Raw genomic sequence first — 21548 nt, 5'->3', positions numbered from 1 at the left:
GCCGAGGGGCGGGGTCCTCCTCCTCAATGGGATTTAAGGCCGGGAGGTCCGGCCTCCAAACAGCGAACGCGGCCTTCCCATTGGGAACGGTTGTCCACCGGCCGGAAGCGCCTCGTGGGAAACCCTTGGATCTCTCATCGAGATCATCCGAGAAGGAGAAAGGTAGGTAGAGCTTTTTAATTTGCGTGTCTAAAGGTTACGGAGCCGACGCAAACTCGTTTCCTCTTTTCCGCAGCGCTTCGACTGTCTGGTGAGGTGCCACCAAAGAGCCGCGTTGAGTTTCCCTGGGGGCGTCTGTTAGGTCGTTCAAGGGGCCTGTGTTTTCTATTTCAGGGAAGCGTCGTGGCCCTTAGCGCAGCCCTGCAAAAATGCCTCCTCAGCTCCCCAGCAGCCTCAATTTCTCGGCCAAGGTCGTCCAGGGCACCCTAGACAGCCTGCCCCAGGCGGTGAGAGCATTCGTGGAGAGTAGCGCCAAGCTGTGCCAGCCCGACCATATCCACATCTGTGACGGCTCCGACGGCGAGAACCGAAAGCTGCTGGACCAGATGGAGGCCCAGGGCGTGATCAAGAGGCTGCGGAAATACCACAACTGGTAAGCCGGCCCCCAGCCCCGCCGTTCCCACCGTCCCCGCCAGCAGAGGCGGACCCGAGACCCAGCGGGGGCCGGGGTGGGCCGTCGACTCTTGAAAAACTTAGTGAAATGGCCCGAACCATAGAGACTGCAGTTTAATGACATTCATAGAGCGGCTCAAGTCGGCCGTGAGATAGCAACATAGGGACACTCCCTGCGAACTCCATCCCTGACGAGGACAGCCAGACCCGCCCTCTCCTGAGAGACAAGCTCAGTCTGGTAACATCTCCTCGGCTGCGCCCCGGTTGGTGCGGTTGTCCACACGTGTGGGGCACCGTCCGTGCGCTGGGCACCTGTGAGGTGCGGGAAGGGCACGGTGCTGCACGGGACTGGTCCGTTCCCCCCTGACGCCTGGCGGCAGGGAATCCCGTGCACAGAGGCAGCGGGGGAGGGCGACACTGCCCCCTCCGTTCCTAACCAATTTTTTCAAAATTTTTTGCAGCTGGCTGGCTCTCACTGACCCCAGGGATGTGGCCAGAATTGAAAGCAAGACGGTCATCATTACCCAAGAGCAAAGAGATACCGTGCCCATCCCCAAAACCGGCCCTAGCCAACTGGGTCGCTGGATGTCCGAGGAGGACTTCGAGAAAGCATTCAATGCCCGCTTCCCAGGGTGCATGAAAGGTGAAGGAGACAGTTGCTTGACTGGGAAAAATCAAACAGAAGCAGAGGGCGGGTGCCGGTAGGAAGGGCGATGTCGCCGTGTTGTCGTCTGTGATGTCGGGCTCATTTCTCACCCCTCCCCCCCCCCCCCCGCACCGGCCCCTCCAGGTCGCACCATGTACATCATCCCATTCAGCATGGGGCCGCTGGGCTCCCCTCTGTCGAAGATCGGGATCGAGCTGACGGACTCCCCCTACGTGGTGGCCAGCATGCGCATCATGACGAGGATGGGCACCCCGGTCCTGGAAGCGCTGGGCGACGGGGACTTCGTCAAGTGCCTCCATTCCGTGGGATGCCCTCTGCCTTTAAAAAGTAAGTGTACCCTTTCCGGGTCCGAAGTTGCGACGGCAAATCAGCCTCGCCTCGAGCCCTGGGCCTTTGCCCCGGGGACCCCCCCCCCCGGGTGGGGAGGCAGCACGCTCACCCGGGCTGTGTCCTCCTGCGCAGAGCCCCTGGTGAACAACTGGCCTTGCAACCCAGAGATGACCCTCATCGCCCACCTGCCCGACCGCAGGGAAATCATCTCCTTCGGGAGTGGGTACGGCGGGAACTCGCTCCTCGGGAAGAAGTGCTTCGCCCTCAGGATAGCCAGCCGGCTGGCTAAGGAAGAGGGGTGGCTGGCAGAACACATGCTGGTAAGTTGCAGGAAGTCGTGCACCTGCACGGCGGGGACCTGGGGGCGGGGGCGCGTGCGGAGGTCCAAATGCCCACGCGTGTGCAGTTCCCATCAGGCAAGGCCAGTGTGCCCCGAGGACAGGTTTAGAAACCCCACGGAGGATTGTTAATGCCTCTTTTGAATCACTTCAAACCGGAGCTCCCTTAGACTTTCTTATTTAAAATGTTCGCTTTGACAGCTGAAGACATAGGTCTTGGGAACCTACCCTTTTGGGGCTTCTGGGCACTCTCCCAGACTGAACCACTGGCCACCGGGAGGGACCGGAGGAAGCAGATTAAGGAGGAATCTTGTCCTCAACAGATCCTGGGCATCACCAACCCCAAGGGCCAGAAGAAGTATTTCGCAGCAGCCTTTCCCAGTGCCTGTGGGAAGACCAACCTGGCTATGATGAACCCCAGCCTCCCAGGGTGGAAGATAGAGTGTGTGGGAGATGACATTGCCTGGATGAAATTTGACCAAGAAGGTGACTCTCTTAGACCTAACCGTTGACGATGATTGCACCTAGGTGAACTTTTGGCTTTCAAAGCGTACCAGATTCTCCCAAGTCCACGGTATTGGGCTTTTTGAGTCTGTTCTTTCGGATCTTGCAAAGCCCTAGGAATATGTTTTCTGCGAGCATTCTTTAATTTAATATAGGATCTGAATTGAAATGGGGCCCCATATGCTGCTGCTTGTTTATACAATAAATGTGTTAAAACACTCTTGGTGGAAAACCGACGAGGAAGGAAGGGTTGTAAAAGTGTCAAAGCGGAAAATCATGCTCGGATGAGAAAAGAGGAATCTCTTCTAGGGAGGAAGAAAAAAGAAAAAAGATTTGAGAATTCGGTGCAAAGATTAGCCTGGTCAGAGCTAAGAATATCCGTTACGTTTTGTTTGGCATTTGTGTCTACCTTTCTGGTTGACAACTTTCCAGGTAACCTAAGGGCTATCAACCCAGAAAATGGCTTTTTCGGGGTGGCTCCTGGAACCTCTGTGAAGACCAACCCCAACGCCATCAAGACCATCCAGAGGAACACCATCTTCACTAACGTGGGCGAGACCAGCGATGGGGGCTTTTATTGGGAAGGTATCGACCAGCCGCTGGCCCCGGGCATCAGGCTCACATCGTGGAAGAACAACGAATGGTCCCCCCAGGACGGTGAGCCCCCTCCTGGAGACCCCAGGGCCCCAGCCTCTAAGCACTACTGGTTTGGGCGAGATGCTAAGGGGCGCCTCCTCTCTTGCTGTTGCAGGGGAACCTTGCGCCCATCCCAACTCACGCTTCTGCACCCCTGCCAGCCAGTGTCCCATCATCGACCCTGCCTGGGAGTCTCCGGAGGGGGTGCCCATCGAGGGCATCATCTTCGGAGGCCGCCGACCTGCCGGTGAGTCTCTCCTTCGTTCAGGCTGGGAGCATGGGTGTGTTGGCTTCCAGAAAGCGTCCATGGAACCTCTCCTTTTTCGTGACCTCGCCAGAGGGCACCAAAGATCTCCAGCTTCCAGAAATCTGGGATAATTGGCAAGGCTGGATCCTTGACGGGCTGTGGCTCTATCTCATTAAACTTCCAGCTGCGTGGCCTCGGGGGTGTAACTTTGACAGCGGTTTTGTGCGCGTTGGCTTTGGGAGGACAAAAGCAGCTCAAGTAGAAAGATACCGTTCCTCTGTGTCTTTCCATTTTGGGAGATGCCCTCGCCAGCCCAGGGGTCTGTGTCAAAGCCTTTACGGGGTGTTCCTTTTCTCCTGCTATAGGGGTCCCTCTGGTCTACGAAGCTCTCACCTGGCAGCATGGAGTGTTTGTGGGGGCGGCGATGCGATCAGAGGCCACAGCAGCTGCGGAACACAAAGGTAAATCTGAGTGAACGACTCAAACCGCAGACTAGAGGGATTGGTGTGCTCCCTGTCTCCGCGTGCTCGTGCCAATGATAAATGGCGCCAGTATTGTCCCATAAGAGCGTGATTTACCAGCGGGATCCCCCCCCTCTGTTCATAGGCAAGGTCATCATGCACGACCCCTTTGCCATGCGGCCTTTCTTTGGCTATAACTTTGGCAAATACCTGGCCCACTGGCTCAGCATGGCCCAGCGCCCAGCAGCCAAGCTGCCCAAGATCTTCCACGTCAACTGGTTCCGGAAAGACGACGAAGGCAAATTTCTCTGGCCGGGCTTCGGGGAGAACTCCAGGGTGCTGGAATGGATGTTCAACCGGATCAACGGGGAAGCGGGTGCCAAGCTCACACCCATAGGCTACATCCCTGAGGAGGGCGCCCTGAACCTGAAAGGCCTGGGGGACGTCAACGTGAAGGAGCTCTTCGACATCCCCAAGGGGTTCTGGGAGAAGGAGGTGACGGACATCCAGAAGTACTTGGAGGAGCAAGTTAACACTGACCTGCCCTACGAGATCGAGAGAGAGGTCCTTGCCCTGAAGCAAAGGATCAGCCAGATGTAATCAGACCCGAGAGCTTTCCTTTTAAGATCAGCCCCCTTTCCAATGCAACCGGGAGCAAGAGAGAGTGGGATTTTCTCAATGGACACCACCCATACCACTGCCATGACCACACCGATGGGCCGATTCAAAAGACACACTGTAATTTTTCAGATAAGACCACAAAGTACGGGCTGGTAACTATGGGATCGGAAGGGAAATCTCAGCAGGTCTCCAAAATTCACTACCCAGTGCACGTTGGTTCAACCCTAAGGACACCAGGCATTCAGTCTTTCCTGTTTTTATCTCTTTAGCTGTGTCAGTTAGCTGGAATGCACGGAGAAAACTACTTGAACTGTGTGTGTGTGTGTGTGTGTGTGTGTGTGTGTATTTCTTGTTATCTGAGATGTATATAATACCTTTGGAAAAATCGCGGGCAAGATTACCTACTAGTTGTGGCTACAAAGAAACGCTGCTTTATTATTAATATGCACGTTTAAATTATTTTTATATACCCCTGGTTACGTACCTTCACGCGATTTCAATGTTTTCCCCTAACACTTCTTGGAAAAATCACAAAATAAACTTTTATAGAAAACATGGATTCATTCACTTGGTGTTTCTGATCTGAACGAGCAAGAAGCAAGGACTCTCTGATGAAACACGTTGGGGTCCGAATCCCCTCCAAAGGAGGTGGGGACATCAGGGTCATCCCTGGGGAGGGAGGGAGCTGGGGGCGGGGGGAGGGAGGGCACAGAAAGGAACCAGTTAGGAGAGATGAGCAAAGAGATGTCACCCACAGGTGGCATAGTATCACGCTTGGGGCTTTCTGAATTAACCCCAGATAGTATCTAGAAGCCACTGACCAGTGGGTTTCAACACTGCAAACCTTGAAGTGAATGGTAGGCCTTGTGTAACTGAGCGGGAGAGTTTAAAACGTGCTTCCTGACAAAAGTTTGGGTCTGGGGGTTCAGCCTTCCCCGTTACATTGAGGCCAATTTCACGCACTTTTGTCGCTACACTCTTGTCGACCAACACTTTTCTCAACTGTCATCCACGAGGGAGGAGAGTAGAGAGAAAGCCGAGGGGAGTTCTGTGGCACAAGCATTAATTGAGCACCTTCTGTATACCGAGCAGCGTGCCCACAGCGGGCCACCGTGAGGAGAGCGGGTGGTGTGGTTTGGCCTTAAGCCCCTCCCTGCCCCCTCTCCCCCTCCCCCGCCCCAGACTCGGGGTTGGCGGCATTTACTGGGGGGTCAGGAACGAGGCAGACTGGATTTGCACCTGCGCAGCACACGTGCGTTGTGCAGGCAAACACAGCACCCTGCACCCGCCGTCCCCCTCCCAGGGGGCAGCTGGTTAGAGTGACTTCACCCCTCTGAGCGTCCGTCGGAGCTTTAGAGAACTGAGAGCTGGCCCGGCCCTCCCGACAAAGTGTCATGTTCCAATACCAAAGCCACTGATGGGGAAAAAAAAAAAAAACACTTCATGGAATTAAGTGTCATCTGCTGTATTAATTTAAATCGGTGGCTTTCAAACTTGTTTTTTCTTTTCGCTACAGAACCCTTGCTTGACGCGTGCTCTGACTCAGACACCGAACGCCGGAGGGACACAAAGCAAGGGAGCGTCCACCCCCGGGTGGGGGGTGGGGGGGGAAGCTGGGACCCAGGTTCCCGGCTTCTGTTTCCCTGCCCGCCTGGTGGCCTCTGAGGCAGTTCCCTGGACCCCCGAGAGGGCCTGACAGGTACAGTGGGGGCGTCTTTGTGAAGATGTGTGTCCTGGGCCCCAGGGTCCTGTCCTAGGCCCCCAGCAGGCCTCTGGTTTTGTGGCCAAGCTGGCCCTCCTGGAAGTTTTTACGCTCCTGCACGGCATCACCCACGTGCCCCGGGGACTGGCATATGAACCTGTTCCCGCCAGGCCCTGGAAGCCTGGGGATCAGCCTAGAGGAAACGCTTTAAAGAGAATAGAGGTTTTCAGGGGACCACAAGGACTCAACAGTTGCCATTGGCCCTTGACTTGTTTTCCCCAAACGGCCAAGCAAGTGCTCCGTCCACCTCCAGGTCCTGGTTTCTATGCCGGGAGCTCTGGCTGTCGTGGTCAGGATGCTGTGACCTTATTTGCCAATGTCACCTTGCGGTGCCCCAGTCCCTGCGGGGTGGAAAGACAGGCAGACCGGGCCAAGTCGGTTTCCAGGTGCTGATTCCTGCTCAGCCCTCCCCCGGCACACAGGAGCCCAGACCACCGCTGGGGCCGATGTCTTCCACCGGAATCTACCACAGGGGCTGTCCCCCGACTGGCACGCGTCTCAGGGGCTGTGCTGGAGTCTGGGTTAAGGACTAGAGCCCGGTAGGTACACAGCAAACACTGAGGTGGGACAACAGACCTGCCTTTGAGCTCCCTGGAGGCACCTGAGGACCACGTGGCAAGTGGCGGGGGCTGGGGTGCTAGGCAGGGGCACATTTGGGGGTTGGCGGTTACAGGTCTCGTTCTTCTTGCTTTCTCTCCTCAGGCCCACCCTAACCCGGAGCCCCCGGGGTGCCACACGGCCTGTCCCTTCCAGAGCTTTAAGACCACCAGGCACAGGCCCCAGAGGGCTCCCTTGACCCACTCCCCTGCAGAGGGCACCGGATCAGCGACCTTGGCCGTCACGGTCAGCAGTTGCAGTAAATAGGGCACCAGGTTCCCTCATCCATGGGAAAGGGCCTGCCTCCGCCACGGCCGCCCCACCCTCCCGCCTTCCCCCCCGGGATAGTAAACACTGACGACCTTGGACCTGTCCCAGCTCCGCCTCTGGCCAACAGTGTCACCCGAAGTGACCCTCACCTGTGTCATAGGACAATAACACCCCCTCTGGGGGCCTATGAGGATAAGACAAAATAGCCCAGCTCTGGACTCGGGAGTCCAGAGAGTCTGGATGTGAGGCCCCACTCCACCCCTTCCTAGCAGCGTACTCTCAAGTGATTGCACGAAACTCTGAGCCTCAGTTTCCCCAGATGTTAAATGGGCATAATAACCGTAACTTCTCAGGGGGTTGGGAAGGTCAGACGGGATGCTGTGAGCAAGGCATCTGGCACCCAGTGGGGACACGTTTGCTCTGTCCCGGGCCTTCCGTGCGGCTGTGTTGGCACAACAGGTGGGCGGGGAGCTCATTGCCCCCCACGGCAGCTGGCTCCTGATGCCCAGCCCTGGGCTGGCTCCGGGGAGAGCTATCTCTGGGAGGAACACAGGGCAGCTGGGGGGCAGGATGGGGGAGCGCACAGTGACCCAAGCAGCCCTCACACAAGGTCAAGGACACGCAGTCACTCAGACCAAGGTGGAGAGAGGATTAGCCCTACACTGCCCTCAGGGCTGACCTTCAACACAGCCGGGCTGGAGTCTAGAAGCTGAAATCACCCCACCCGGCCCCTTGACTGCCTCCGGCTCACCTATCCTGGGATGGTGCGACCCCCAGACCTTCCCACCCCGCTGAGGGGCTCCCAGACCTGGGTCTGGATTTCTCTCTGGTCATTGCCCCCGCCGGTGGGACCCGTCCTCCCCCAGTGCTGACGCCCTAAGGCTACACAAACTCTCCCCCAGAGCTCTGCTGCTGGCCGGGAGCTGGGCAGGGGCAGAGGATCCCCTCGAGCTGAGAAAACCCTGAGTCAGCTGACCCCATCCCAGTGAACTACCTGAAAGCTTCCTCCTCGGGGTGAAAAGGGAACTTGAGATGGAGACGAAGTCCAGAGGGAGTGAAATAAAGAACGTGACTTTTTCCTGCTTTTTCTCAAGTTTCGCCTCGTGTTTTCCCACCCGGACTCGGACAGCAAGCTGAGCACAGGGGGCCCCTTGAGAGAGGTGCCACACACGGGTTCTTTCAGGGACCACCTCCCAGGACGGCTCTGCGGATGACAGGACGTGACGGGTGCACTATGGACGTGGCTCTGATTCTTAGAGGGCTGGTCCCCGCACAGTGTTCTCTCCGCCATCCGTGCCCCACCCCCGCCAGCAGTGGGACAGAGCCCCGAGGTTTCTCTGGTGCCACAGAGCCGGGATCTGGGGCTGCCGCAGATCACCAACGGACGTCACCGGTCCGCACAGTAGCACCGTGGCGGGGCCAAGAACACATTTGCTTTGCTGACACCTGTCACCGTGTCTGCACGGACGCTTGTTCCTGGGGGCTTGCTTGTCTGACACCTGCTCGGTGCCGTGCGGCCCCCTGGTAATGGGGCGTGTAAATGTGTGAATGCATGCCGGGCTCGTCAGCCCGCTCGGCAGAACCTTTCTCCAGGCGAAGCAATTTGCAGCAAAATATGCTGTAAATATTTGTTCAGCCCAGGAAAATGACTTTAATTGCATAATTAAACTCGTGGTAGGTGCTTCTTCCGGACAAAACGACTGGGGAGAAGCTGAGACCACAGCTGTCCCTCTGAGTGCGTTGAAGACAGGGACCAAACGTCGGTTTGCAAAGATTTGGCTCTGCGTGCACCCCCCCACCCCACCCCGCTCCTTCATGCGATGGGGGTTTTGAGAACAGTCAGGGTGGATGAAGGAAGGGGCTTGGAGGCTATTGGAGAGAGGAGGGAGACGAAAAGTTCCCCAAATCAGAGAACCAACAGCGAAGGTACCCCCAGGCCCCCCGGACAGGAAGTGCACTGTGTTTTCCAAAAGTTCTAGTGAGCATCCCACCTCCCACGGAAAGCTGGTAACTCGAGCAAATGATCGATTAATTGGAACAAAAATAAGCAGCCTGAAAGAAGCTTGTTCTAGAAGAAAATAGTGCCTCCCAACCACTGATTAAAACCCAGCATTCTTTGCTAAAGTAACCACATCAATTCAACACTAAGTGAAAGATGCCCGCTGCGAAAGACACGGCCACTGATTGATTCCGTTTATAGTAAATGTCCAGCACAGGCGAATCCACAGGGATAGAAATTAGATTTGTGTTTGCCTGGGGCCAGGCAGGGGGAGGCATCGAGGAACGAGGAGGGATTGCTAACAGGTACGGGCTTTGTTTTCGGGGTGCCGAAGATTCTCAAATGAGATCTCCACGAAGGTTGCAGACCCTGTGACTATATTAAAAACCGTGGAATTGTGCGTTTCAAGTGGATGCATTTTCTGGTACGTGAGTTACAGCTCAAAAAGTGGTTTTTTTTTTTTTAAAGGGAATACACTCAACGAAAACAGAGGTGTCTCTTAACTCACCTTAGAAACGTGTTGTCTGCCAGGGGGCCTGGGTCGGAGGCCACTCTCACCTTGTCAAAAGGGGACACGAACGAGGAAGAGGGAGGCAGGGCGGCAGGAGCAGCCCGGGCGGATTCCGAGAAATTGGAAAAAAAAGGACAGACTGTTTTTATTACGGGGTTCAATGTCATTTAATGCCAGGCCCGTGAACCTCTCCCAGTTATCACGAGCACCATAAGAATCATTTCTTTCACCGACTTCCAGGAGACACTGGCCAGAGGACAGAAGCCTGACAAAGCCGTGAGGCCAGCAGGTGGCAGTGCTGGGACCACCAGGAGCCTCGGATTCCAGGCCGGCTTGCGTTGGCATTGAGTCCAAGGCTGTAACCGCACACTTCGGCACAGAGAAGAACCCCGGAGTCAGGAGACCCGAGACCATCCCAGCTCTGAGAGCGGATCAGGAAACTCACCCAAACTGGCTTGGCAATAGCAGGGAGGGTTTGGCTCATGTCACCACATCAGGGAAGGTCTAGACACAGGTGCTCCCCTGAACACCTAGGGCTCCAGCCATGCAGGAGGGTCCACTTTCCTCCCCCCTCCCCCCCACCACCCCCCGTAGCAGAAGCGCTTGGAATGAGATCCGGGTCACGAAACCAGTACCCGCCGCAGCCACTAGAATCCTGGGACGGTCTCTTCCTCTCTGAGAGCTCCCCCCCACCCCGCACAGGAGGGCCCTGCCTTGCCCCCTGGAAGTCTTTCTTCCTCCAACCTGTCATGGAGCTGGGGCCTGGTGGCTCTTCGGAGGGACCCTAAACTTGGGGTTTAGGGAGCCCAGGTCCAGGTGTGGGGAGAAGGACAAGGCGGAGAAGACGAGAGGCCCTGGGAGGCATGAAGAACACGGTCGGCCCACAGAGAGTTCACCCGAAGGCCCTGAGCTGGCCTGCGGTCCCACCCCGGGAACGCCCCCCCGCTGCCTGTTCACGCTCAATCGCACCATCTGCCCCTCACATGCTGCTCAACACGGCCGATGCCAAGTCCCCGGGAAGGATGGAGTGACACCAGACACCCAAACTCACCGGCGCCCCCCCAGCCCCCCAGCCCCCCTCCGTCTCCCCGCGGGCCACCGAAGGGGGGTGGGAACTCCCAGCCTGTAGCTGGTTTTGCCTTCAAGGACACGGGCAAAAGCCCAGGCGGACAGTTGAGAGGAGCCCTCAGCATCCCCCGGGAAGATGAAGGGGACCCACTCAGGGGCCCAGGGGCGGCTCCAGGACCACAGCAGCTACAAACCACCCAGCGGCTGGAAGCCTTGGCTGCCATCCAAGCACTGACCCCTGCAGGGTTCAAGGCTGCTCTTTGGGTCCGGGTGAACACAGCTCGCCCTACCCAGTGGGAGCCCCTGGCTCACGGTGGAGTTCTCTGCCAGGGGCTGAGGGCCACGCACCCACCGGCCGCCCAAAATGGCCCCGGGGGACGGGTCTCTCCAGGTTTGAGCCTCCAGGCTGAGCACGGCCCCCGGGATCAACATAAACCTTCCTCCCCTCAATGAGTAAAACTCCCTGCTCCTCCCCCTGAGCCCCCCGCCGCCCCAGGTGAACTCCAGTCTGGCCTCGGCGGGCACAGAGGCTGCGGCGGTCTCAGGCCTCAGCGAGGGCTGCGTCACCACCAAGAGCAGAGACCAGGGGCACCAGAGGCCCCGGTGACTCATCAGGCAGCTGCTGTCCCGTTACGTAAAGCAGAGCTCAGAGCCATTAGCCGATAGGAGATGAAATTTACATTTTGAATTAACTTGGATCATCAGAACGCTTCCTCTCGACCCAGGGAAATTAAACATCAAGTCGGAGGGGCTGTGGGCTGGGGAGGTAGAGGCCCGGCCAAGCATGCCAGATTGGCTTTTGGTTTTTCTTTTCTTTTTTTTTTTTCAACAGGCTGCGGGCAAAAGGGGACAGGAGGACACCACCGCAAAGTCAGCCTCGGAGGCAGAGGGAGATGGAAAGTGGAGATACTCTTTCGCTCTTTTTCCCTGGACAGGAGCACAATAGACCTGCGTGGCAGAATTAAATTCTGACCTGTCTGGTTTCCTCCGTCTCTTCCTCCTCTAATAGTGGTTATTTATTGAGCACTTATTATGTTCTGGCACTTAGCTGAACGCTTTGGAGATAAGGCAGAGTGAATCTGTCTTCCCCTTGCCCCCCCCTTCCTGATTCCCTCCCGCCCCCCCACCCCCCGCCGCCCGCATCCCTCGTGGGGAGGCAGCTGGAGGGAAGAAGTAAAGAGACAGTTTTATTAACAATCAAGGCTCCCCGAGTGATGTTAGGAAATTTGTGAGTTTTTCAGACGCACTGCTCAGGAATGAGAGGCCCCAAAGTCCCGTCTGGCAACCAAGCTGCCAGCTGCCGGAAGCCCACTGCCCTCCCCCCGGTGCGTGTGAAGGGCCCTCCCTGGGGTTTGCACCGTCCTCTCTCCCAGCTGTCCGCGAGAGTCTGCATGGCTGTCCAAGTCAGAATGGCCCTCGCAGGCTGGGGTGAAGACAGCCGGCAAGCTGGAGATGTTGGCACCTTCCCGTGGCCTCTGGGTGTGTCTGTGACGGGCATCTCGCAGGATTGGTCCTTCCTGGAAAGAGACGGTATTCGCGTGTCCTTCTAGCTTCGCGCTGCCCCTCACCGCCACCCCCTCCCCAACAGCTCCTTGGGGTAGGTCCCTGATCTATAGGGCCTTCCTGGATTCGGGGGCGGATTGATCCCCAGGACAGGCTTATCACTCAAGTTGCCTTGGGTTGACTTGCTCCAATCTGAGGTCCTTCACATCCCGAACCCAGATGGGTCAGAGGAAGTTCAGCCTCCCCTGTGCCATGGGTGCTGGTTCTCGTAAGGAAGCATGTGCCCCGGGCCCCTCTATGGTGCGGGTTCTGTCACGGCGCAAACATGGGAGCGAGACCGGAGGCCGGAGGCTGGGCTGCTCACTGCTCACCGGAGGGTCGGTTTTTCCTGCTGTCGAATATGAGAGACTGTGCTCCTGATGAGCGAAATGCCTATGCAGCTCCCAGCTGGCCAGGCCTCCCTAGAATGGCAGGCCTCCAAAATCAATCCGTCACTTTCCAATGAATAGTTATTGAACGCCCTCTGACTGCCTCACATTTAGAGCCGGCCCAAGTGCTTAGGTGAGCTGATCAGGACTGTCCTTCCTAATGAATTGGTCCCACAGGAGCCTTTGTCCTTTTCCCAGGGTCACTGAAAAACTTCAAGCCTCCAGTTATCAGGAGCGCTATTTCCTGTGACCAAGAATCCACACGCACGCTTTTTGCCCCGTCCAGAATTCCTGGATGGCCAGCCTGCTGGTCCACCCCCCAGACTTTGTAATTCTGCCTGGGCAGCCGGGCACGTTTGCAGTTTGCATTTGCCTCCCTCCCTCCTCCGTCCTTTTTTCCATCCATCAACCCAGCCCCTTATCCTTCTGCTTAACTATCTGTTCCTACACCCTCCAACCATCTAGGCCTCCACACGTCCTCATCCACCCAATGGACCACCCACCCTCCACTTAGGGGCTCATCTGGCCTCCGTGGGGTCCATTAGACATAAACTCTGCAGCCGCCCTGATCCATCGTTCCATCTTCTCAAGGCAACGCAGCCACCAAGCTGTGAGGGCCAGAATCTGAATGAGCTCTGCCTCGTGTTTCCACTCTACCCTGCACCTCCAAGACAAAGTAATGGCTGAGCCTCACAGAGCAGAAACACTGGATGGCTCCCAGAGGTGTAGACACATTGCCACAAAGGTTCAGAGGAAGCAGCAGTTGAGCGGTACTCACGACACGAAGTCAAATTTGGAAAGCCGGGATCTAAAGGGCAAAATAGAGGGGTTCCAGGGGGACTCGGTGGGGGGGAGGGTGTGGACAATGGTCAAGGTGGGTGGAGGGTGGAATGTTGGGGGACGGGTGCACTGCGACTAGGGAGTAGGTGCCGTCTAGACGGTCGGGGGCTGAGCGGATGGAAGTGTGGCTTGGTCAGAGCAAAGCGTGTGGATGGCGGGAAGCGGGCCGCCCCCAGGCTGGAGCAGATTATGGACAGGTCGTGCACCTGAGCTGGGATTCATTTTGTTAGTGCAGGGGGGAGACGGGAAGCTGATGATAGAAAGTTTGCAGTGGGAGAAGCCACGACCCAGAGCAGACCTTGAACTTATTTGCTTTGGGGTGCTGGCTGGTGCCATCCTCCTCGGCCTGGGGAGATGGGCCCAGACCCATCTGCTGGCCCAGGGCTCTCCCCATCAAGCCCACATGGCAGAACTCGGCCAACAGGGATCTTGAACGACCCGAGCCCAGAACACGGGTTGGCGTCAGGAGCGGGACTGACCGTGGGCTCGCAAAATGCCGCTGTCCGTGGTCATTCCATAATGGTCATTGCAGTCCCTGCCTACATCCACCAAGAACAAAATGGCACAGGAAATTGAACAGCTTCCCAGGGTCTTGCCTCTGGCAGGGGAGAAATCTAGGTCTTGTATGGTTTCAGACATAAGTGCTGGCCTACTGCTATGCTAAAAATTTCAGCATCCGAAAAGTTCCAAGCTAATTTTCAGGGGGGAAATTAGGGGAGAAGTGTCTTTTAAAACTCAGAGAATCTTGTGTTTAAAAACTTGGTTGCCAGGGAAACTCTTTCTCCAATACCTCCTTGCCACTATGTTATAAATGAAACCCCCTAACTGAAGGGTAATTAAGGTAATTGGTAACACTGCTTGCAGAGAGAGAATGTGGCACAGCAGTTAGGGGGGAAAGGGGCCCCCAACTTTTTAGGGCACACACACCCCTGAGCCCTGGGGAAGCTGGGCTCATTACTGCACACAGGGGGCTTGATGGCACCTTTGGAGGAGAATATAAGCCAGGGAACAGCTGCACGCTGTGTTCTGTGAAAGGCCAAGCAAGTGATTGCTGAAAGGAAATCTTAAATGTCATGCTGCTACCCCGTTGGCTTCGAATAGGTGAAAAGCTCCGTGAGTCAGCTAATGAGCAGATTGTGAAGGCCGCAGTGTTCCGGCCCCCTGTGGCCGTGTTAATGTATGTGGCACCAGGCAGGAGCTGAAGCAATTGTTATCTGCCACCTTCGGGAGGGAGGCAATTTAGCATTTAGTTTTTGGTCCCAGCCATCCAGCAATCCATCTGTCCATTCATCTAACTCTCCATCTGTTCATTCATCCAGTTGTCCGTCGGAACGTCCATCCACCCACCATCCATCCACCCATCAGGCCCGCCAGCCACCCATTTGTTCATTCATCTACCCATCCGTCTGTGTATCTGTCTTCCTGTCTGTCCCACTCACCATCCACCCAGCCATGTGCACATGCACACATCCAACAGAGATGGTAGGAAGGAAGAATGGATGGAAGGAAGGATGGATGGATGGATGGATGGATGGATGGATGGTTGGATGGACGGATGGACAGATGGACGGACGGACGGATGGAAGGAAGGATGGATGGATGGATGGATGGATGGATGGATAAGTGGTTGGATGGACAGATGGACAGATGGACGGACGGATGGATGGATGGATGGATGGATAGAAGGATCAATGGACAGATGAATGGATAGATGGATGGATAATGGATGGACAAACAGAGGATGGACAGATGGATGGTTGGATGGATGGATGGATAGAAGGATCAATGGACAGATGAGTGGATGGATGGATGGATAATGGATGGACAAACAGAGGATGGACAGATGGATGGTTGGATGGATGGATGGATAGAAGGATCAATGGACAGATGAGTGGATGGATGGATGGATAATGGATGGACAAACAGAGGATGGACAGATGGATGGTTGGATGGATGGACAGATGGGTGGATGGATGGACAGATGGGTGGGTGGGTGGATGGGGGATGGAGAGATGGGTAGAAGGATGGGTGGGTGCGTGGGTGGGTGGGTGGGTGGATGGGTAAGTGGATGGATGGATGGATGGACAGACAGATGGAAGGATGGATGGATGGATGGATGGATGGATGGATGGATGGTTAGATGGATGGATCAATGGGCAGATGGATGGGTGGGTGGAAAGATGGGTGGGTGGGTGGGTGGATGGATGGATGGATGGGTAAATAGATGGGTGAGTGGATGGGGGATGGAGAGATGGGTAGAAGGATGGGTGGGTGCATGGGTAGGTGGGTGGATGAATGGGTAAGTGGATGGGTGGATGGGTGGACACGTGGGTGGGTGGATAGATGGATAAGTGGATGGATGGATGGACAGATGGATGGATGGATGGATGGATGGATTGATGGATGGATTGATGGATGGTTAGATGGATGGATCAATGGACAGATGGATGGATCAATGGGCAGATGGATGGATGGACAGACGGATGGATGGATGGAAGGATGAATGGATGGATGGATGTATAGATGGATCAACGGACAGATGAATGGATGGATGGATGGATGGATGGATGGATGGATAATGGATGGACAAACAGAGGATGGACAGATGGATGGTTGGATGGATGGACAGATGGGTGGATGGATGGACAGATGGGTGGGTGGGTGGATGGGGGATGGAGAGATGGGTAGAAGGATGGGTGGGTGCATGGGTGGGTGGGTGGATGAATGGGTAAGTGGATGGGTGGATGGGTGGACACGTGGGTGGGTGGATAGATGGATAAGTGGATGGATGGATGGACAGACAGATGGATGGATGGATGGATTGATGGATGGATTGATGGATGGTTAGATGGATGGATCAATGGACAGATGGATGGATCAATGGGCAGATGGATGGATGGACAGATGGATGGATGGGTGGATAGATGGATGGATGGTTGGATGGTTGGATGGATGGATGGATTGATGGATGGATTGATGGATGGTTAGATGGATGGATCAATGGACAGATGGATGGATCAATGGACAGATGGATGGATCAATGGGCAGATGGATGGATGGACAGATGGATGAATGGGTGGATAGATGGATGGATGGTTGGATGGTTGGATGGATGGATGATGGATAGATACTCATTAATGAATGACTGAACATCCACTACCCATCTATCCGCCTACCTTTATTTACTTGTGTAGGTATCTGTTCATTTGTACATTCATCCATCTGTCCTCCACCCATCCATCCATTTACCCTTTCCTCCCTCCCTCCCTCTAGTTAGTAAACATGTACTGAGCACCCATATGGCTGGTGACAACGGCTGCCACTCACTGAGTGCTTACAGCGTGACAGGCACTTTCCAGGCATGCTACGTTAGCAGCCTTGGGTGTTACTATGATCCTCATTCTATAGATGAGGCAGTAGGGGTGTTCTTAGCGCTGGCAAGGGAGGGAGCTTGGATCTTAGCCCTTGTCTCCACCCCGGGTGCAAATCCCTAGAGGGGGGGGGCCGTGGGTTTGGCATCATCCGTCCACCAGCTTTACAACCCTCAGAGCAAGAGGTGAAGGAGGGCGGGGACGGAGAGCAAGAATGGAAGACCAGGAGGGAGACCTCCGTCTGAGGTTCCAGGAGCCAGAGGCTCTCAAAGACCCGGATCCAGCTGGCTGGCTCGGACCCTCCCCTCCAGTGCGCGTGCACACATATGCACACCAGCCACCCGGCCCCCTCCCCCTCCCTCAGGGTAAATACTGCCAACGTGGTCAGGGAGCTGGTGCCAAGGTGAAAAGTCCATAGATTACGAACCCTCGGGGTGGAGGCCAAGCCCCTGGGAAATGTTGTTCTCAGAAGCTGAGACCTTTCCCCCAGTCAGCTTCCGGCTAGTCCCTCCACCCCTTCCAAGTAGGGAATGCCAAGTAGGCGAGCTGGTGCCCCCAGCCTTGGCCTCTGCCTCCCCCTTCACCGCCTTCCAAGGTACCTTTCCCCCAGAGCGGGGCTGCTTGTTGGAGGACTTCCTAAATACCAGGGGGCCCGGGGCCACGCCAGAGTGGGGAGGGTCGGTCCAGCCAGCGTTCCACTGGGAGGGGGCTCACTATTCGCATTCTCATCCACTTCTCTGTGCCTCGGCTCCCTCTTTTGTACAGGAGGGACAAAACCTACCTCTTAGTGGGAGTTCACAGAAGGGGCGCATGGCAGGTGTTCCGAATCAGCTTGGCACACAGTAAGCGCCGAATAAATGTCAGCTCTTTACGGCGATGGCCTCCTCTGTTCACTGCAGGCCTGCGGGGGAGAGCGTGTTGGACAGAGGGGCCCAGCCGTTGAGTCCGGCTGCGGGGCGGCTGTGCACGCTGTAGGCGGCCCGGGGGCCCGCTGAACACCGGCACCTTGCCGAGGAGAGGGTCGGCCTGCGGTCGTGTAGATCTGGGAAGGGCACCCTGAGCCGACGTGGCAAGCCACAGTCCCGAAAGACACTGCCACGTTGCAGACACTGGTGGGAGCCGGGACCCGGGGAGGGGACGCCCCTCGGCGTGTCTTGGGAAACAGGTGTTAGGAGCTCTACGTGGTCGAAGGGACTGATGAACATGTGTTGAGGGAGCCACTGAAGAAGAGGGCTGACCTGAGCCAGCTCCCCACCACCAGTGACCCGCGCGGTGCCCCGTGTCGGGCAGACATTCAGTGCCACCCGTCGTCACATCCCATACAGCAGGCCGCCTCTCTGGGCCCCCCAGGCTCCCCTCCGCCGCAGCCGTGACATCAGTGTCCAGCTTATGGGGCTCGGGGGGTGGGGGACTTGCCAAGGTCCCCGGATGCCAAGGGCAGGGCCGCGTTTGAACCCCGGTGTGTCTGAGCCCAGAGGGGCTCTCTGCCTTCCAGCCGTCTGCGGACCCCGGGGAGACAGGCGTGGGTCCCCCCAGCGCTTCGCAGATGCTTCCAATGGTTGGGTGGCGGTCTGAGCGCCCGGCCACCGTTTGCTGAGTGTTAGCCCCAGGGCGGGCTCCGGGGCTCCTGGGCAAGCCCGCCGTGTGGCCCTGGGCTTCGGGCAGCAGTCTCCGTCGGGGGTCCCTGCCCAGGGGTGGGCTCTGAGGACGCCTTGGAACTGCTTCCCGAGCCCAGAGCTAAGCCTGGAACATTTGTCCCTTCCTGGATAAGCAAGCCCTGCCCCCTGTCAGGTGCTTGCCAGGGGCACAGCGCTGTGCTAGCTGCCCTCAGCGCCCCCGTGGGTCCCCCGGAAGGTCAAATGTGCCGTCGTTCTCACGTTGTGTACGAGAGACAGAGGGGAGTTGGCCAGGGGGACCACCTTCTCCGTCCTTCCTGCATCCATCCCCAGATGATGCCACGTCCCTCCTGCCTCCTCTCCCCCCCGCCTCCCACCCAGGTAGGCAGGCAGACGGGGCGCTGCACCCCGTCTCTCCAGGCGGGGAAACTGAGGCTCAGAGCTGGGAAGAGGCAGACCTGAGGCTCCCAAGTTTTCTCTTGCTCGCGCTGCAGACAGTCTGGGTGAGTCATCCAAGGTCACCCAGAGCCTCCGCCGCAAGACGACAACAGTGTTTTGACTTCGGGTCAGGCCCTCCTTCCATCCCGCCGCGCCGCGAGGGGAGGGAGGCGTGGGGGCCGCCGGGGGCCTCTTTAATTCATGAGTTACTGGCAAAGGCACAATCTCGGGGGAAGATTGATGACTGGCTGCAGGTATTGGTGGGCGGATTCATAAAGCTGTCTGCAGCGGGCCGTAAATCAGATGAATATTCAAGATTCCGCCTCGGGAGCAATTCTCCAGCTCTGGCAATAACAAGACAGATATGCCGCAGGAAGGCGGGCGCGGTGGCCTCAGGAGCCCCCGCGCGAGGCTCTTTCCACTTGCACAGAACTTCTGCTTTGCCTGGGGAGCCTGGGCGGCTCGAGACAGAGAGGAGATCGTGGGCCCCAACCCCAAAAAGCAGACCCCTTTTTACAGATACGGTTTTGGTTTTTTTTTAAATACTAAGGTCTTTACATGCAGTGAAATACACAGGTCTTAAGGGGAAAGTGGGCTGAGTTTGGACACCTGTGTGTGACCACCACCCGGATCAAGATCTAGAACATTCCATCATCACCCCCCAGAAAGTTCCCTTGGGCCCGGCGCTATGCATCCCACCTCCCCGAGCCCCCAGGCAACCACTGATCTTCTTTCTGTCACTGGTGGAAGGTTGTGCCTTATCCAAGGCGGACAGACTTCTGGGGTCCCTGCCCAGGGGTGGGCTCATTGCCCACCTGGGTTCCTTCTCCGGGTCCAGGTTAGTGTTCTGCTCAGCCTTGTGGGGGGGGGGGGTGGAATGCATTACCGGGACCCTCTCGTGCATGGCTGCGTGGCCCCCTGGAAGCCTTGGCCATGGCGGGTTGAGCCGTTCGCCCAGCGTGGCCGCCTGGCCTGTTCCCAGCTCTGCCCGAGTGGGGCAAGGCGACTGGATGCCCGTACTCGGCTCTCTGGGGACCTCCTCTTGGAGGTGGCGCTGCTGGGCCCAGGGGCACATGTCTGCTGACCTGTGCAGGGAAGCGCCCCACAGATTTCCAAGTGCGTGAGATGTTGGTGCCCGCCGGCCCAGACCAGCATCTCACGGGCGCTTGGCGGTCTGTTGTTGGACCCCCTCCGGCAGGTGTGTGGGGGCGTCGGCACGGGACCGTCCTCTGTGTGATTCGGAGTCTCCACTGGTCCCGCGGAGGCAGGCTTTCCCCTCCCCTGACCAGCCGATGGGGACGCAGCTCGGCTCCGGCTGAGTTCAGGGGCTCAACGCCTGGGCTCCACCTTCCACGCGAGGCTGAAGCTTCTTCCCGGGGGCCGCTGAGGCCCAGCTCAGACGGGTCCTTACAAAGCTGTCCCCCGGCTGCCCACTGCACCCAGGATACAACCCCGACTCTTCCTGTGCTCGGCCGCAAGGCCCTGGGGGATCCCACCCTGGCCACCCCTCTGCCCTCAACTCAGGCCACAGTCCCTCCTGCCAAGCTGGCTGCTCCTTCTACCTGGAGAGTCGTAGAGGTGGGGTCTGCATTTTCACCCCTGCCCCACTTTGGGGTCCCACAGCCTTGTTTTCAGGGAACCCCTGAGGGTGTAGAGGCTTCAGAGAGCCCTGCTGCCCTGCCATCTGCCGTTCCCGTCTGTCTGTAGACGGGGGGGGGGGGGGGCCCTGGGAGGGGTCACCGTCGCCTCCTGCAGCAGTCAGCTTGCTGGCTGTGGGTTAGGTGCCGTGTGCCGTCGCTGCCCCCACCGTGATCCTCACCTAGAAACTGAGGTCACCGTAATGCCAAAGACCCCCCCTCCCCCCCGCCCTTCCCAGTCTCCAGCCTCTCTGAGGACTGGAAGCCCTGAGTGGTCTGGCATCTTGCCTGGTAAGGGAGCCCTGGGCCGGCTTCGGGCAGAGGCCAGCCTCCTTGAAATGCCTCCCTCTGGGGACTCACACCCTCCCAGTAAGGCAAAAGGAAGGCTCTTGCCTTTTCCTCTTCTGGAGAACATCTCCCCGCTCCCCGGCTGCCAAGATGAACTTCTCTGCTAATTCTGGGCTCTATTATTTCATTGGTATCAGCTGGCACCATAGGCAGATATGAAGTTCATACTTTGGAAGGACCCGTCGGCATCCCAGAGGCCAGAGCCGCACCCCCCACCCTCCCGCCCCAGGGCGGGGAAAGCCAACACTCACTTTGTCCGCAGCAATGCCCTCCCCCTGGTGTTCTGTCCTGGGGTGGGCGTGTTGACAGAGGACCCTCTCCCCACCACCCCCGCCCCTGCAATCTCTCCCCAGGGCTGCAGGCACTAACACCCTAGTGCCCGGGGAGGGGAAATGTCCCGGGTTATCCCTCCCCGGCCCTTCCAGCAGCCCCGATTTCTATGCATGAACCCCGGTGCCATCCACCAAGCCCTCGGACCAGCTCCCCAAAAGGCAGTCACCCCGGCTTTCTCCCCACCGAGGGAAAAGTTTCTTGTCCTAGACTTTCAAAGTCCGAGAAAGAACCTTAGCAACACAGGCACGTCCACGGGCAGACATGTGCGTCATGGAAAACTTGGAGGCTGGTGATTGGGACATCTCTGCTGCAGCGAGCCAGGCCCCCGAACGCTTGAAAAACAACATAATGTATTCCTGTCTGCAGCTCTGAGCAAAAGCTCATTTTGTGTCTTGTGTTTCCATTTCCTGA

At 57.3% G+C, this 21548-nt stretch overlaps 1 protein-coding gene and 1 long non-coding RNA gene across 2 annotated transcripts; one reads left to right on the top strand and one right to left on the bottom strand.

Annotated features, from left to right (window-relative positions):
* Nucleotides 1-4975, top strand: PCK1 (phosphoenolpyruvate carboxykinase 1). Its single transcript, XM_003983348.6, has 10 exons — nucleotides 1-162; nucleotides 334-592; nucleotides 1074-1255; nucleotides 1403-1606; nucleotides 1742-1929; nucleotides 2271-2433; nucleotides 2884-3108; nucleotides 3203-3334; nucleotides 3700-3795; nucleotides 3941-4975. The coding sequence occupies exons 2-10, from the start codon at nucleotides 369-371 to the stop codon at nucleotides 4393-4395; spliced, it is 1869 nt and encodes a 622-aa protein (XP_003983397.2). The 5' UTR covers nucleotides 1-162; nucleotides 334-368; the 3' UTR covers nucleotides 4396-4975.
* A 6822-nt stretch (nucleotides 4976-11797) lies between these two features.
* Nucleotides 11798-20831, bottom strand: LOC102899910. The gene is made up of 3 exons (XR_002154329.3): nucleotides 18840-20831; nucleotides 17547-17666; nucleotides 11798-12140 (listed from the first exon to the last, which is right to left on the bottom strand). It is a non-coding gene; the product is annotated as an uncharacterized LOC102899910 (long non-coding RNA).
* Between the last annotated feature and the right edge of the window lie 717 nt (nucleotides 20832-21548).

The sequence above is a fragment of the Felis catus genome, chromosome A3 (genome assembly GCF_018350175.1).
Source record: "Felis catus isolate Fca126 chromosome A3, F.catus_Fca126_mat1.0, whole genome shotgun sequence".
In the NCBI taxonomy this organism is placed as follows: Eukaryota; Metazoa; Chordata; class Mammalia; order Carnivora; family Felidae; genus Felis; species Felis catus.
This window is presented reverse-complemented; position numbering and strand designations above follow the sequence as displayed.